General features: G+C 61.1%; 1 protein-coding gene across 1 annotated transcript in view; it reads right to left on the minus strand.

Annotated features, from left to right (window-relative positions):
• The window catches only part of NOTCH1 (notch 1), a gene marked incomplete at its 5' end in the record, with an annotated part of 56,270 nt that overhangs the window by 17,888 nt on the left and 25,488 nt on the right, over positions 1–12,894 (minus strand). The window contains 13 exons of the mRNA XM_021708142.1: positions 732–884; positions 1,195–1,314; positions 3,274–3,387; positions 3,632–3,777; positions 5,027–5,219; positions 6,049–6,159; positions 6,241–6,474; positions 6,728–6,841; positions 7,789–7,902; positions 9,078–9,263; positions 9,420–9,575; positions 10,364–10,597; positions 11,175–11,297. Coding sequence (XP_021563817.1) covers positions 732–884; positions 1,195–1,314; positions 3,274–3,387; positions 3,632–3,777; positions 5,027–5,219; positions 6,049–6,159; positions 6,241–6,474; positions 6,728–6,841; positions 7,789–7,902; positions 9,078–9,263; positions 9,420–9,575; positions 10,364–10,597; positions 11,175–11,297 — 1,998 coding nt within the window. The remainder of the gene's footprint in view (positions 1–731; positions 885–1,194; positions 1,315–3,273; positions 3,388–3,631; positions 3,778–5,026; positions 5,220–6,048; positions 6,160–6,240; positions 6,475–6,727; positions 6,842–7,788; positions 7,903–9,077; positions 9,264–9,419; positions 9,576–10,363; positions 10,598–11,174; positions 11,298–12,894) is intronic.

Here is a 12,894-nt window from a genome sequence, read left to right on the forward strand (position 1 = left end):
GCGGAAGGATCGCTGGAGCCCAGCAGGTCGAGGCTGTGGTGGCCGGGAGTGGCCACTGTAGTACAGTACTCCAGTCTGGGCAACAGAGTGAGACTCCAACTCAAAAAAAAAAGTGACAAGGGTCTCCCCTTGCCCTCAGGTGATGGGGGTGTACCCTCACCCAAAGATGATGGGGTGCCCAAATATAACAGGGGTGTCCCCTCACCCCAGGGCTGCATCACAGCCTCCTCGTGGTTGACGTCTAGGCTCCCCACATGCTCCTGTTCCCAGACCCCAGAGCAAGGGACAAGTGACCAGGCTGTATAGACCAATCAAGTCAGCCTCTCCCAACCTCAGCCTCCCATGAGCCAGGGCTGGGGCTGAGAGCCCTGCACCTTGGGGGGGTCCAGCCAAAACCAGGGGAGCCAGGCTGGGCACAGCCTGGGGATGGCGCAACCACCGTTCACAGAGGGCCATGGAAGAACACAGGTGCCTCTGCCCCACCACCTGGATGGGGGTGCCGGGAGAGAGCAGGAGCCTTCCGGAACCACGGTGGTCACCCACAAGGCTGTAGCGGTGCCCAGTGGACACAGTCCCGCCCCAGCACGTACCCCAGGCTCCTTCCTGGCCACTCCCAGGTGGACCAAGTTGGGGTGTGGCCTCCCCACCACGGACAACCCTGCTTGGCGCCTGCCCAGGGAATCCAGGAGCCAGAGCATCTCATAGGCGGCTGAAGTCGCCCAGGCACTCACTTGGCCGGCAGTCATCCACGTCAGTCTCACAGTTGCGCCCGGTGTAGCCTGCCTGGCAGAGGCAGCGATAGCCACCATTGCTGTTTTGGCAGGATGCGCCGTGGCGGCATGGGCTCTTTACGCACTCATTGATATCAATCTCGCAGGTCTGCCCTGCACGGGGAAGGAGAGGCTGGTCAGTCCCTCACAGCCTCCACCCTCCAGGCCTCTCCCCTACCCCGTGCAGTGGGCTGCCTTGGCCCCAGGACCATCCTCTGTGTCCTAACTCTAGACTCAGAAAGGTAGAGGAACTTTGGGTGGGCAGGGTGTGCCAGAGTCAAGTCCTGAATCCAGAGTTTCTCAGCACGCCCTGGCTCACCACCAAAGATGGGGAACTCACTTCCCACCACCCTGAGCCAGCCCAGGTCCCCCCGGGCTTCCCACCCTCCCTGCCCTGACCTCTCCTGGGCCAGGCCAGCCTCACCCTGCCAGCCAGTGGGGCAGACACAGGAAAAGCTCTCGTAGTCCTCCGACTCCCTGCACTCCCCACCGTTTCTGCAGGGGCTGGGGGCACACGGGGCCAGCACCGCCTCACATGTGGCTCCTGTGGGGAGAGAGACATGGTGGCACCCGGGAAGCCCGTCCCTGAGGCATGTCCCCGTGAAGGCCATCCCACAAGCAGGGCGCCTCCAGGGGGTTCCACAGGGAGGCAGGTATGCACCCTGTGTGAGCTCCCAGCCATAGTAGGACCCCAACCTGGGGGGAAACGTGAGCAGAGAGTGGACAGGGGACACTGAGGACAAGCCAGATGAATGCCCCACTCAAAAACCAGCCCTGTTGAGTGCGGTGGCTCACACCTGTCATCCCAACACTTTGGGAGGCTGAAGTGAGAGGATCGCTGAAGCCCAGGATCTCAAGACCAGCCTAGACAACACAGTGTAACCTCATCTCGACAAAAACTTTAAAAATTAGCCGGGTGTGAAGGCACGTGCCTGTAGCCCCAGCTACTCAGTAGGCTGAGGTGGGAGGATAGTTTAAGCCCAAAAGGCCAAGACTATGGGGAGCCATGATTGTGATACTGCTCTCCAGCCTGGGTGACAGAGTGAGACCTTGACTCACAAAAAACCCCTAAAAAAACAGCTCCCTGTTCCCTTGGCTGTGGGCCACAGCCAGACCTCACCCCTTCAGAAAAACCCAGAAGCAAGGACTATATCAGGACAGGCAGCCCGACAGGTGCCGTGACATCACGGGGCCTGGAGCCTGTTCCCCACCCCAGCACCTTCCTCATCTCTGGGTGATGAGGAAAAGCCCCTGGACTGAGCCTGGCGCCTGGTGCTAACCCTGGGGGGCTCTGGATCACAGGTGGGCACTGAACAGAGGGGACAGACCCAGGCACCCTCCACGCTGACCGGGGGACCCTGGGCCACCACCGTGTGGGAACATGTGCACACCAGGCGGCTCTTCCCCACGCAGCCCTGACGGCCAGGCTTCCTGTTTATGGCCGTGGGCCTGGCCTCCCGAGGAAGTGAGGAAGCGTTATCTTCCGTGTCTCCTGTTATCTGCCCGGCCTGCCGGCGCGACCTGCCAGGGCCTTTCTTCCTGCCAGTTTCCACGGTGACACGGGCAGGCAGGAACCTGGCCAGAGTTTCCGACAATTGTGCAAAGGGGAAGCAGGAAGCGGGTCAGCACTGGCTGGCTCCTCCCGCCAGACCCAGTATCTACGTGTCCGAAGGGGGCTCGGGTGCGCCCGGCCACCGGGGAGTTTCCTCATGAACCGACATGAGAGAGAAAATCCAGGCCCCCGACTTGGGTCAAAGAAAACAGCATTCTGGCCTCAAGTCGCTGGACGTCATGGGAACTACCAGTGCAGGACCCCTGCCCCAGCCCGGGCAAGCCCACTCAGAGCACCCAGGGTCCATCGGCAGCACGGGGTGCCCTCTGCTCACTCCCAGGGGCCCTGGGACCCTGGGGGTTGTGGGCTTTTGTCTTTCCTATGGCGGGGCCCATTTCCCGCGGTCCTCCCTGGCTGGGCCAGCAGCAGGGCTGGACAGTCAGAGAAGTGTCCCCGCCTCCACTCAGCCTGAACAGAGGGCTCCTTGTTCCTCTCACACAAAGAGGGCCCGCGTCAAAGGAATCCCTCGGCCCGGCCGGTGGGGTGGGGGTGGGAGGCGGCCCCCAGCAGAGAGGATACCAGAGCCTAGAGGGCCGATGGCCCAAGCCCACTCGTGGCTCTGCCCCTCCGAGTGTTCCAACCCCTTGGTTCCCGGGATAGACTCAAACTAATAAACTGTCTTCCAAGCATTCTGTGTCTTGGTTGGCTAAGCTGGCAACCCGACCCCAGGGGCGAGGCCCAGATGCTTCAGGGTCCTAAGGCTCTCAGTAAACCATAGCTTCCAGAATGTCTGTTGGGCAACAGACAGGCTCAGCCCCAAGAAATCCACCACTGTACCCTGCGGTCACCATGCCCAGGCCCCGCCCCATCCACATAGGCCCCACCCCCATTCATATAGGCTCTACTCACCCACACAGGCCCCGCCCCCTGTGTGGAGGCCCCACCCCTCACCTGTGTAGGGCAGCAGGCAGTTGCACTTGTACCCAGCCACATCATCAATGCACGTGCCCTGGTTCAGACATGGGTTGGATGCACATTCGTTGATGTTGGTTTGGCAGTTGGGGCCTGGATGGAGAGGACAGTGTCTAGCACCCCAGGTGCCTGGCAGGGCCCCACAGCAGGAGCCCCGGGCTACTCCCCACCAGCCCTCTCCTTGTGTCCTAAAGGATGCTTCATCACAGTGTGTGTTGGGGGAAACGCTGTGAACTGCACCGGCTGGACTCTCGTACCCACCCCGGGCCCTGGGCTCTCCAACTCAAGGGGCCAGCCCTGTGCCACTCCCGCACCGAGGACACCCCGGCCCACTCACCACTGAAGCCCTCCCGGCATGTGCACACGTAGCCGCTGGTCATGTCCTTACAGGTGCCGCCGTTGACGCATGGGTTCGACTCACATTCGTTGTTGTTGATGTCACAGTTTGTCCCACTCCACCCGGGGTCACAGTCGCACTTGTACCTGGAAACAGGACCACGCCGCAGGTCAAAGGTGGCCCGAGTGGCGTGGGCCTGGGGTGTGGGCACTCCAGCTCCACACCATCCCACGGTCCGACAGAGGAGCCTGTCCACACAAAACCACAGGGTCTTTTATTTATTTATTTTTCTTTTGAGTCAGGGTCTCACTTTGTCATCCAGGCTGGGGTACAGTGGCACAATCACGGCTCACCACAGACTCCACCTCCTGGGCTCAGGTGACCCTCCAGCCTCAGCCTCCCAAGTAGCTGGGATTACAGGTGTGCAGCACCACCACGCCTGGCTAATTTCTTGATTTATTGCAGAGACACAGTCTCACCATGTTGCTCTGGCTGGTCTCGAAGGGATCCTCCTGCCTCAGCCTCCCAAAGTCACCATGCCTGGACTCCCCAGGATTTTTTAAAGTGGAAGCAATAGTGCCCGCCTTGCCCAAGACTGTGGCCAGGGATCAATTACATTGGATTTGGGCCTGCACCCAGCGCAGGGCGGTGAAGGGCTAGGAATGTGCGACTGGGGCCAGAGGCCCTCCACCACTTGCTGTGTGGCTGTCAACAAAGCACTCAGCCCTTCTGTGCAAAATGAGGCAAGGGGGTCCCTGCTGATTTAAATGGCCCCCATTCAGGTAGAGCAGTGCTGGGCACATCAGGGATGCCAAAACCACTTCTGGCTGGGCACGGTGGCTCATGCCTGTCATCTTAGCACTCTGGGAGGCCGAGACAGGAGGATCGCTTGAGCCCAGGAGTTCAAGACCAGCCTAGGCAGCAGAGTGAGACCTGGTCTCTACAAAAAAAATTTAAAAAGTAGCCAGGCATAGTGGTAGCATGCTTGTAGTCCCAGCTGCTCAGGAGGCTGAGGTGGGAGTATCAACTGAGCCCGGGAGTTTGAGGCTGCAGTGAGCTGTGATTGTGCCACTGTACCCCAGCCTGGATGACAAAGTGAGACCCTGACTCAAACAAAAAACATCCACTCCTGCTGCTGCTACACAAATGTGGGTTTCAACAACCACGTCACACACTGGCCCACCAGCACGCACAGTCCAGGGCTGCTGGACGTACACCAGGCGCCGATCGAGGGTCCGGATGGCACTCGTGTCCTCAACGGGGCACCCAGTGTCCACTTGAGCCCATTCCTGGCCCTCCCGAGCTGTGTGCAGATATATCCCTGGCCTGCCCTCTGCCAGCTGCTGCCAGTGGCTCAGGACCATGGGCACTGCATCCAAGACTACCCTGCCATACCCATTGAGGCTGTCACGGCAGGCCCCGTGGATGCAGGGGTTGCTATTGCACTCGTTGACCTCGGACAGGCACGTGGGGTCGTGGTAGCCCTCGGGGCAGCGGCAGGTGAAGCCATTGATGCCATCCTCACAGGTGCCCCCATTGTGGCAGGGGTTGTCAGCACACTCGTCGATGTTGATGTTACACATGCTCCCTGCAAGGCAGACACATCAGACGCTACCCCCTGACACCCGCCACCAGGGACCGACCCCACAGGTGGCTGGTGCTCTTGGGAAGGCAGATTCGAATCCTCACCAGACTTTTCCCCCATCTTTGTTTTCTTGAGTCAGGGTCTTACACTATTGCCCAGGCTGGAGTGCAGTGGTACGATGACGGCTCATTGCAACCTCAACCTCCTGGGCTCAGGTGATTCTCCTGTCTCAGCCTCCTGAGTAGCTGGGACTACAGGCACGTTACTCCACCAGGCTAATTTTTTTATTTTTATGTAGAGATGAGGTTTCACTCTGTTGCCTAGGCTGGTCTCAAACTCCCGGCCTTAAGTGATCTGCCAGCCTCAGCCTCCCAGATTGCTGGGATTACAGGCATGAGCCACTGCATGGCCTCCCCATGTTTTAAACCAGGATGATAACTCTTCTGGCTAGATCCTCCCAAGATGGCATAAGCCGCGTAGGTGCCAACAGTCCCCCTGATTGGCACCAGCCAGCCTTCCCTAGCACCAATACCCATTCTCTCAGATCACCCTCCTGGGGGCCTTGATGCTAGGAGTTGCCCAGAAAGGCCGACAGCCTTGCTCCAGGGCAGAAGTGAGCCACAGAGGTACCCTTAAGCCTGGCCTCTGGGCGCCAGCCACTCCCTCTCGCCTGCCAGACCCATCTTGGCACTGGCTGGACCCAGCCTTGCTGCAGTCTCTGGACAGCTGGCCTGTGTCTTGTCTCCCTGACCCTTAGGCCCCGTCCTAGACCCCCGGAGCCCTGGGGAGACCACTGACCCTGACCTCAGAGCACAGCCCCCAGCCCACTCACCTGTGTAGCCCGGCTCACAGGCACACTCGTAGCCGTCAACCTTGTCCAAGCAGGTGCCCGAGTCGCAGGGGTTGCTGACACAGTCATCCAGGTTGATCTCGCAGTTGGGTCCTGGGGAAGGACAGGGGGCAGGCAGTGGTCAGTACCCAGGCCCGCCCTGCCCACCTGAACACCCTCAGCCCAGCCAGTCACCTGTGGTGCCCTTAAGGCAGAAGCAGAGGTAGGCGTTGTCACGGTCCTGGCAAGAGCCCCCATGGCGGCAAGGCTGGCTGTGACACTCATTGATGTTGGTCTCACAGTGGTGGCCCGTGTAGCCCGGGCGGCAGAGGCAGGTGAAGGTGGCGACACCATCCTGGCAGGAGCCGTAGTGACAGGGGTCAGGGTCGCATTCGTCGATGTCAACCTCGCAGTGGGTCCCCGTATAGCCTGGAGCAAGGAAGGTGTGGGCACAGGAGGACTCAGGGACAGCTGCTCCCTGGATTCCCGCCGCCCCCACCTTGGGACACTGAGGACCAGACCCAGGTCACTTGAGCCCATCTCGGGGAAGGGCTCTGGGTGTCCAGTATCTGGGTAGGAGCTGAATTGAGCTCTCGGCCCCAGGACTAAACCGCTCAGTCCCTGATCTTGTCACCTTTGGCCCCGCTCCCTGGGTCCACCCCCCGTGGGTGCCAGCCCGCACCTTCTGTGCACACGCAGGTGTAGGTGTTGGGTCCATCCAGACACTTGGCGCCGTTCCTGCAGGGGGTGCTGGCACACTCATCCACATCGTACTGGCACAGGTGTCCAGTGAAGCCTGGAACCAGAGAGGGGCAGCGGTCACATGCAAAGGCGCCACAGCCCCTTGGGAGGCCCCGGCCAGACTTGAGCGGCAGGCGCCCGGCTGGGCTCCCCGGGGTGCACTCCAGCCCAGGCTTGGTGACGCCAGGTTCGTCCTGCCCCGCTCCCCGGATCAAAGCCCTCCCTGGGCTCTGCTGGGTGGCCGCGCCCCGCCCCCCCGCTCCCATGGAGGGGCCTTTTTCCCAAACCGCCATAGTTGCCATGGCTACAGCCGCGCCAGGCTGTGAATGGGGCCCCCTCGCCCCAGCGTCTGGGACGGCTGATTTACATCTCAGGAGGTCCCAGGCCTGACTGGCAATGCCTCCCAGACTCCACGCCCCCAGCCCCCAGCCCAGGGACTGACAGAGACACTTTTTCACCCACGTCTCCCACGGGTTACCTTGAATCTCTGCAACCGTCAAATCCACTGCAGGCCAACCCTCCCCACCTGGTCCTTCACTGTCCATAGCCTCGTGGCTGGCATGCCATCAGGCAGGCACAAGGGGGGATAGAGCAGGCTGGCCTCCCTCCCAGTTTCGAGCCCTCAGCGAACTGGACTGGAGCTCCTTTCCCCTCAGGGACTGGAGAACACACTCCCTTCTCCAGAGGCGGGGAGGGCTGCACCGTGTTATCAGGAGGCTCCAATGGCCCTGGGCACGCCCATGAGTGGAACCCAACACCTGCTGCCCAGCCTGGTCTTGTCCTTCAGGGATGTCCAACACATTCCCCACCCACTCACCAGGCAATACCTTCACTCCCCTGGGAGCCTAGACCTCTCTGGCCTGGCAGCTCCCAGAGAGTGGGCCCTTTCCTGCGGACCATTGTGGGACAGGGACCAGTGTGTTTCCCGGGCCCCTGAAGGACCTAGCCTGGGCTAGGGTGTGGACGGCCCACAGGGGAGTCGGGGCTCCCGGCCCGCCTCACCCGTGGGACACTCGCACTGGAACTCGTTGATCTTGTCCAAGCAGCGGCCATTGTGCAGGCAGGGGCTGCTGGCACACTCGTCCGTGTTGACCTCGCAGTGCACGCCCTCGTAGCCTGTGGGACAGGGCGGGCAGTGAGAGGCCGAGAACGGCCTTGGTGCCCTGCTGGGCATAGATGGAGACATAAGCAGAGCGAGGTGGGAGGATTGCCTGAGGCCGGGAGCTTGAGGCTGCAGGAAGTGCAAAGCTAGAACCCGCACTCCAGTCGAGGCCACAGAGCCAGAGCCCACACTCCAGCTGGGGCCACAGAGCCAGACCCTGCACTCCAGCAGGGACAACAGGGCCAGACCCCACACTCTAGCCAGGGCCACAGAGTCAGACCCCACACTCCAGCCCAGGTGGCAGAGCCAGACCCCGCACTCCAGCCAGGGTCATAGAGCTAGACTCCACATTCTTGCCCAGGCAACAGAGCCAGACCCCACACTCCAGCTTGGGTGATGGAGCAGATCCTGCCTCCAGCCTGGATGGCACACTCCAGCCCACGTGACACAGCCAGACCCCGCACTCCAGCCCAGGCCCCAGAGCCAGAACCATACTCTAGCCGAGGTCACAGAGTCAGACCCTACACTCCAGCCCAGATGACAGAGCCAGACCCCGCACTTCAGCCAAGGCCACAGAGCCAGACCCTGCACTCCAGCCTGGGGGATGGAATCAGACCCTGCCTCCAGCCTGGATGGCAAAGCCAGACACCACACTCCAGCCCACGTGACACAGCCAGACTCCGCACTCCAGCCAGGGTCACAGAGTCAGTTACCAAGCCAGTCAGGGCCATAGAGTCAGACCCCACACTCCAGTCAGGGCCACAGAATCAGACCCCACACTCCAGACTGGGTGACACAGTCAAACCCTACACTCCAGCCAGGGCCACAGAACCAGATCCTGCATTCCAGCCAGGGCTACAGAGCCAGACCCTGCACTCCAGCCTGGGCAACACAGTCAGGCCCAAAACTCCAGCCAGGGCCACAGACCCCATGCTCCGATCCAGTATTCCAGCCCACCGTGGACCCCTTCATACCTGTCCCTCTGCAGCCTCCTGGGCTGCTCTGTCTACCTTGCTCTGGCCCAGTGCTCTGCTGTGCCCTGTGAGCCTGGCCTCAGTTTCTCCAGGTGCCCTGTGGAGGCTGGGTGCTCCCAGAGCCTATCCCTTTGGGGCCCCTACCAGCCTTGACTCGGTCTCCCTACCCCACTCTCTGGCGTTGCCCACCCAAGGGTAGGGGCCGCTGGACGCACCAGGCATGCAGATGCACTGGAACTCCCCGATCTGGTCCAGGCAGGTGGCGTCATTCTGGCATGGGTTCGAGATGCACTCGTTGACGTCGATCTCACAGCGGGGGCCCGTGTAACCTTGCAGACACTGGCACTCAAAGGAGCCCAGCGTGTTGATGCACTTGCCAGCATGCTCACAGGGGTTGGCGCCTGGCGGGGGTGGTCATGGGTAAGGGGATGCTCTGGGCACCCTGCCCCCCAACCAAGCTGGCGGTCCCCTAGGGCAGGACCCCACTTCCACCGATCGAGCACCCCCAGAGCCAGAGTTCACTTCCAGTGGTCTCGGGACCCTGTGCCAACACCCACCCAATGAGCACTCGTCCACGTCCTGGCTGCAGGCTGGGCCTGTGTACCCCGAGGGGCAGGTACAGATGGCCTTCCCGTTGACAGGGTTGGTGTCGCAGTTGGAGCCCTCGTTGCAGGGGTTGCTGATGCAAGCATCGTTGAGGTGGCAAAGGAGACCTAGGCAGAGCAGCTGCGTCAGCAGGTACCGCACCCCAGGCCTAGGAACAGGGGCCACCCACGGTGGGGGCAGCCACCCCTACTCCACACCCCAGGAGGTCTCCCACCACAACCCCATCCAGCACCTGTGCCACTCAGGATACCCTGGGAGATTCATCACTGGCCTCCCCGCCCCTCCCCAGTCTAGAAAGGCCCTCCTGGAGAGCCAGGCTTGGCAGCTCAAATCTGCAAACCCAGCACTTTTGGAGGCTGAGGCAGAAGGATCACTTGAGCTTTGGAGTTCGAAGCCAGCTCGGACAACATAGCAAGACCTTGGTGCTATAAAAAAATTAAAAAGTTAGCTGGGCGTGGTGGCATGCACCTATAGTTCCAGCTGTTCAGGAGGCTGAGATGGGAGGCTCACCTGAGCTCAGGAGTTTGAGATTAGCCTGGGCAACACAGGAAGACCTAGTCTCTACACACACACAAAAGAAAAAATTATCTGGATGTGGTGGTGCATGTCTATAGTCCCAGCTACTCAGGAAGCTGAGGTGGGAGGATTGCCTAAGCCTAGGAGGTCGAGGCTGCGGTAAGCCATGATTATACCACTGCACTCCCGCCTGGGTGACAGAGTAAGACTCCGACTCAAAAAACAAATAAAAATAAAAATAAAAAAAAACAGAAAAGTCCCCTCGGGTCATCCTTGAAGGTGATAAAGAACCACTGTCTGAGCGAGGTCACATATGTCAGCCTGGTCCGCGAGGCCAGTGCCACCGCCTTGTTCATGGTCCTCGGCAGGGGACGCTCACCTGTGCGGCCGTGGGGACACTCGCAGTAGAAGGAGGCCACGCGGTCGTGGCAGGTGGCGCCATGAAAGCAGGCGGCACTGGCGCAGTCATCGATGTTCTCACTGCAGTCCTCGCCAGTCCAGCCATTTACGCACACACAGTTGTAGCCGCCGTGGGTGTTGTGGCAGGTCCCGCCATTCTGGCAGGCATTGGGCATGAGCTGGCACTCGTCCACGTCCTCCGTGCAGTACTGACCTGCACAGGACACAGGCTGTCAGTCCTGGGCGGTAGCCACTCACTGAGCTCCTCACCCTTAGGATGCGGGGAAGCAAGGCCATCTCCTCCAGGAAGCCTTCCTGGGCTGACTCCTCCAGACTCACTGCTGGCCTGCCTCACTCCTTCCTCTACACGCCCAGCACTGATGGTGGGGCGAACTCTTGTCTTGCCTGGCTGCTCTGTGGACATGGCTCTATCAGGATGTGCTCTCACCTGTCAACCCGAGACAGCAAGCACCCTGAGGGCAAGGCCTGTGTCTAGCACAGTATCTCCAGCCCAGTCGGCTGGGCCTGAAGAGTGGAACTGAAGCAACCCAACCAGCTCAGCGTAGAAACCCCCTGCTGGGCACAGGGGCCGCCTGGGGCCAGGATGCCAACAGCCCATGAGACCAGCTGATGCCACATCTGTGCTGTCCCTAAAGGTGAGGGACCTTGGACCAGGGCCATGGACTGTGGGGCCACACCACCACATTCCCCTTCTCCATCAGCCTTGCTCTCCCAACCCCGGCCTGAAACACATCTGGGTGTAGCAAGTGGGTGGCGGCCCACGCACACACCTGTCCACTCGGGCGGGCAACGGCAGTTGTAGGTGTTCACGCCGTCCACACAGGCGCCCCCGTTCTTACAGTTGTTACCCGGACAGTCGTCGATGTTTTCCTCACAGTTCTGGCCGGTGAAGCCTGGGGCAGGGGGAGACAAACCAGGTTGGCCTCTTCCCTCAGGGCTCCTGGCCCGCCCAGAGTGCTAAACTCTAACACTCCACTCCAGTTGGAAGAGCTCACCTTCCATGGCCCTGGCCCAGACACCTCCCTCCACCTGGGACCCTTGGGGTCTGAGTCTGTCCCAGCACCTCCTGTGACTAAGCCACGCTCTAGTGCCTCCAGGGGACATGCTCCCCTGCAAAAAATCATATTGTAAAGGCCTGGCTGAGCAGACAGAGACACAGGAACCTACAGGGTTCCAGAAGTTTCTGTCACAAAAACCCTCTGGTCCCATACTGAGGACTGCCTGTGAGCTGGGGTTTTTGACAACACCCCAGCCAGGGGAGGCCACGATACCCCATCTCACAGGGGCTTGGGAGGGCCTCCTAGCTGAGACCAGGGTGCCAGCTGGCCAGGGTGTTGGGGGGGCCTTCTCACAGCCCTGGGAAGGCTGCAGAGACATGGCCCTGGGACCCCAGAGGCAGAGCTTGGCGCCCACCTCCTGTCCACAGACGGAGGGGCCCGGCCCCGCCCCCTCCACAGCCAGCCCCCGAGGTGTGGCCTCCACACAGCCAGTTAGCTATTAATCCGCTCAACTCCCGCTGGTTCAATGATCAACCCAGAAAGGCGCGTCGGCAACAGCTCAACCTGCAGCCGGTTACTAATTAACGCCTCTCCTGGGACGGCCCTGAACCTCTGTGCCTTGACCGGCCCGTCCATAGGAGACTCCCACCCGAGCAGGAGCAGAGGCTGGGAAGAGCCACGTGCAAACCAAACAGTGTGGTTTGTGGGGTACCTGCTGAGTGAGTTCCTGTCCCCGCTGAGGGGCGCTGGGACCCTGCACCTCCAAGGGCCCCACTCTCATGAGGGCAGGGGTCCAAGGCTGGGTCTGCAACCCAAGGGCGGCTCTGTGCAGCCCTGAAGGCCACTGCTGAGGAGGAAGAGCAAGCAAGAGCCCCGTGAGGCCCTGGCTGCACCCTGTCTGTCAAACGGGCCAGTGAGGAGCCGGTGAGGACGAACTGGGCTGGGCGGGGCAAGCTGGGGCTGCTGCCTCTCCAAATCCTGGCCAGTTCATGAGAGCACCCAGGGGCCCACAGAGTTCAGGGCTCTGTCCCAACCTCGGCCTCCCGTGATTCAGGGGGGTTTATCTTGGGGTCCCTGACCACCCAGAGGGGGCTAAGGACCCTTGAGGGGGACTTGATCAGTGTAGGGGCTGCCTGGAGAGTTGGAACCCTGGTCTAGGAGAGCCTGGAGCCTGAGCTGTATTAGGAGGCTCCCTGGGGGGGGTCACCTCTCTCATCTGTCCCCTACCCTGAAACGGCCAGACCCCTTATAAGGCAGTGAGCACCCATCATCAGAGGGGGTGGGGGGGAGCGCCTGTTACCCTCCACACTTGCCTGTGACTTGCAGGAAATGCACATGCCTGGCGTCTACACGCAGGGGCGGATGGGCCGGGTTCAGTGACTGGGCAGGCAGTGAGCTTTCCCTTTGAGGGGACCCAGCCGCAGGGAGTGTGGCGGGGCGGCCCTTGGGTCAGCCATGCACCTCCCTCCGCCCCACCCCTCGTCTGAACACC

The sequence above is a fragment of the Carlito syrichta genome, unplaced genomic scaffold (genome assembly GCF_000164805.1).
Source record: "Carlito syrichta isolate Samal-C Ts95f unplaced genomic scaffold, Tarsius_syrichta-2.0.1 Scaffold131019, whole genome shotgun sequence".
In the NCBI taxonomy this organism is placed as follows: domain Eukaryota; kingdom Metazoa; phylum Chordata; class Mammalia; order Primates; family Tarsiidae; genus Carlito; species Carlito syrichta.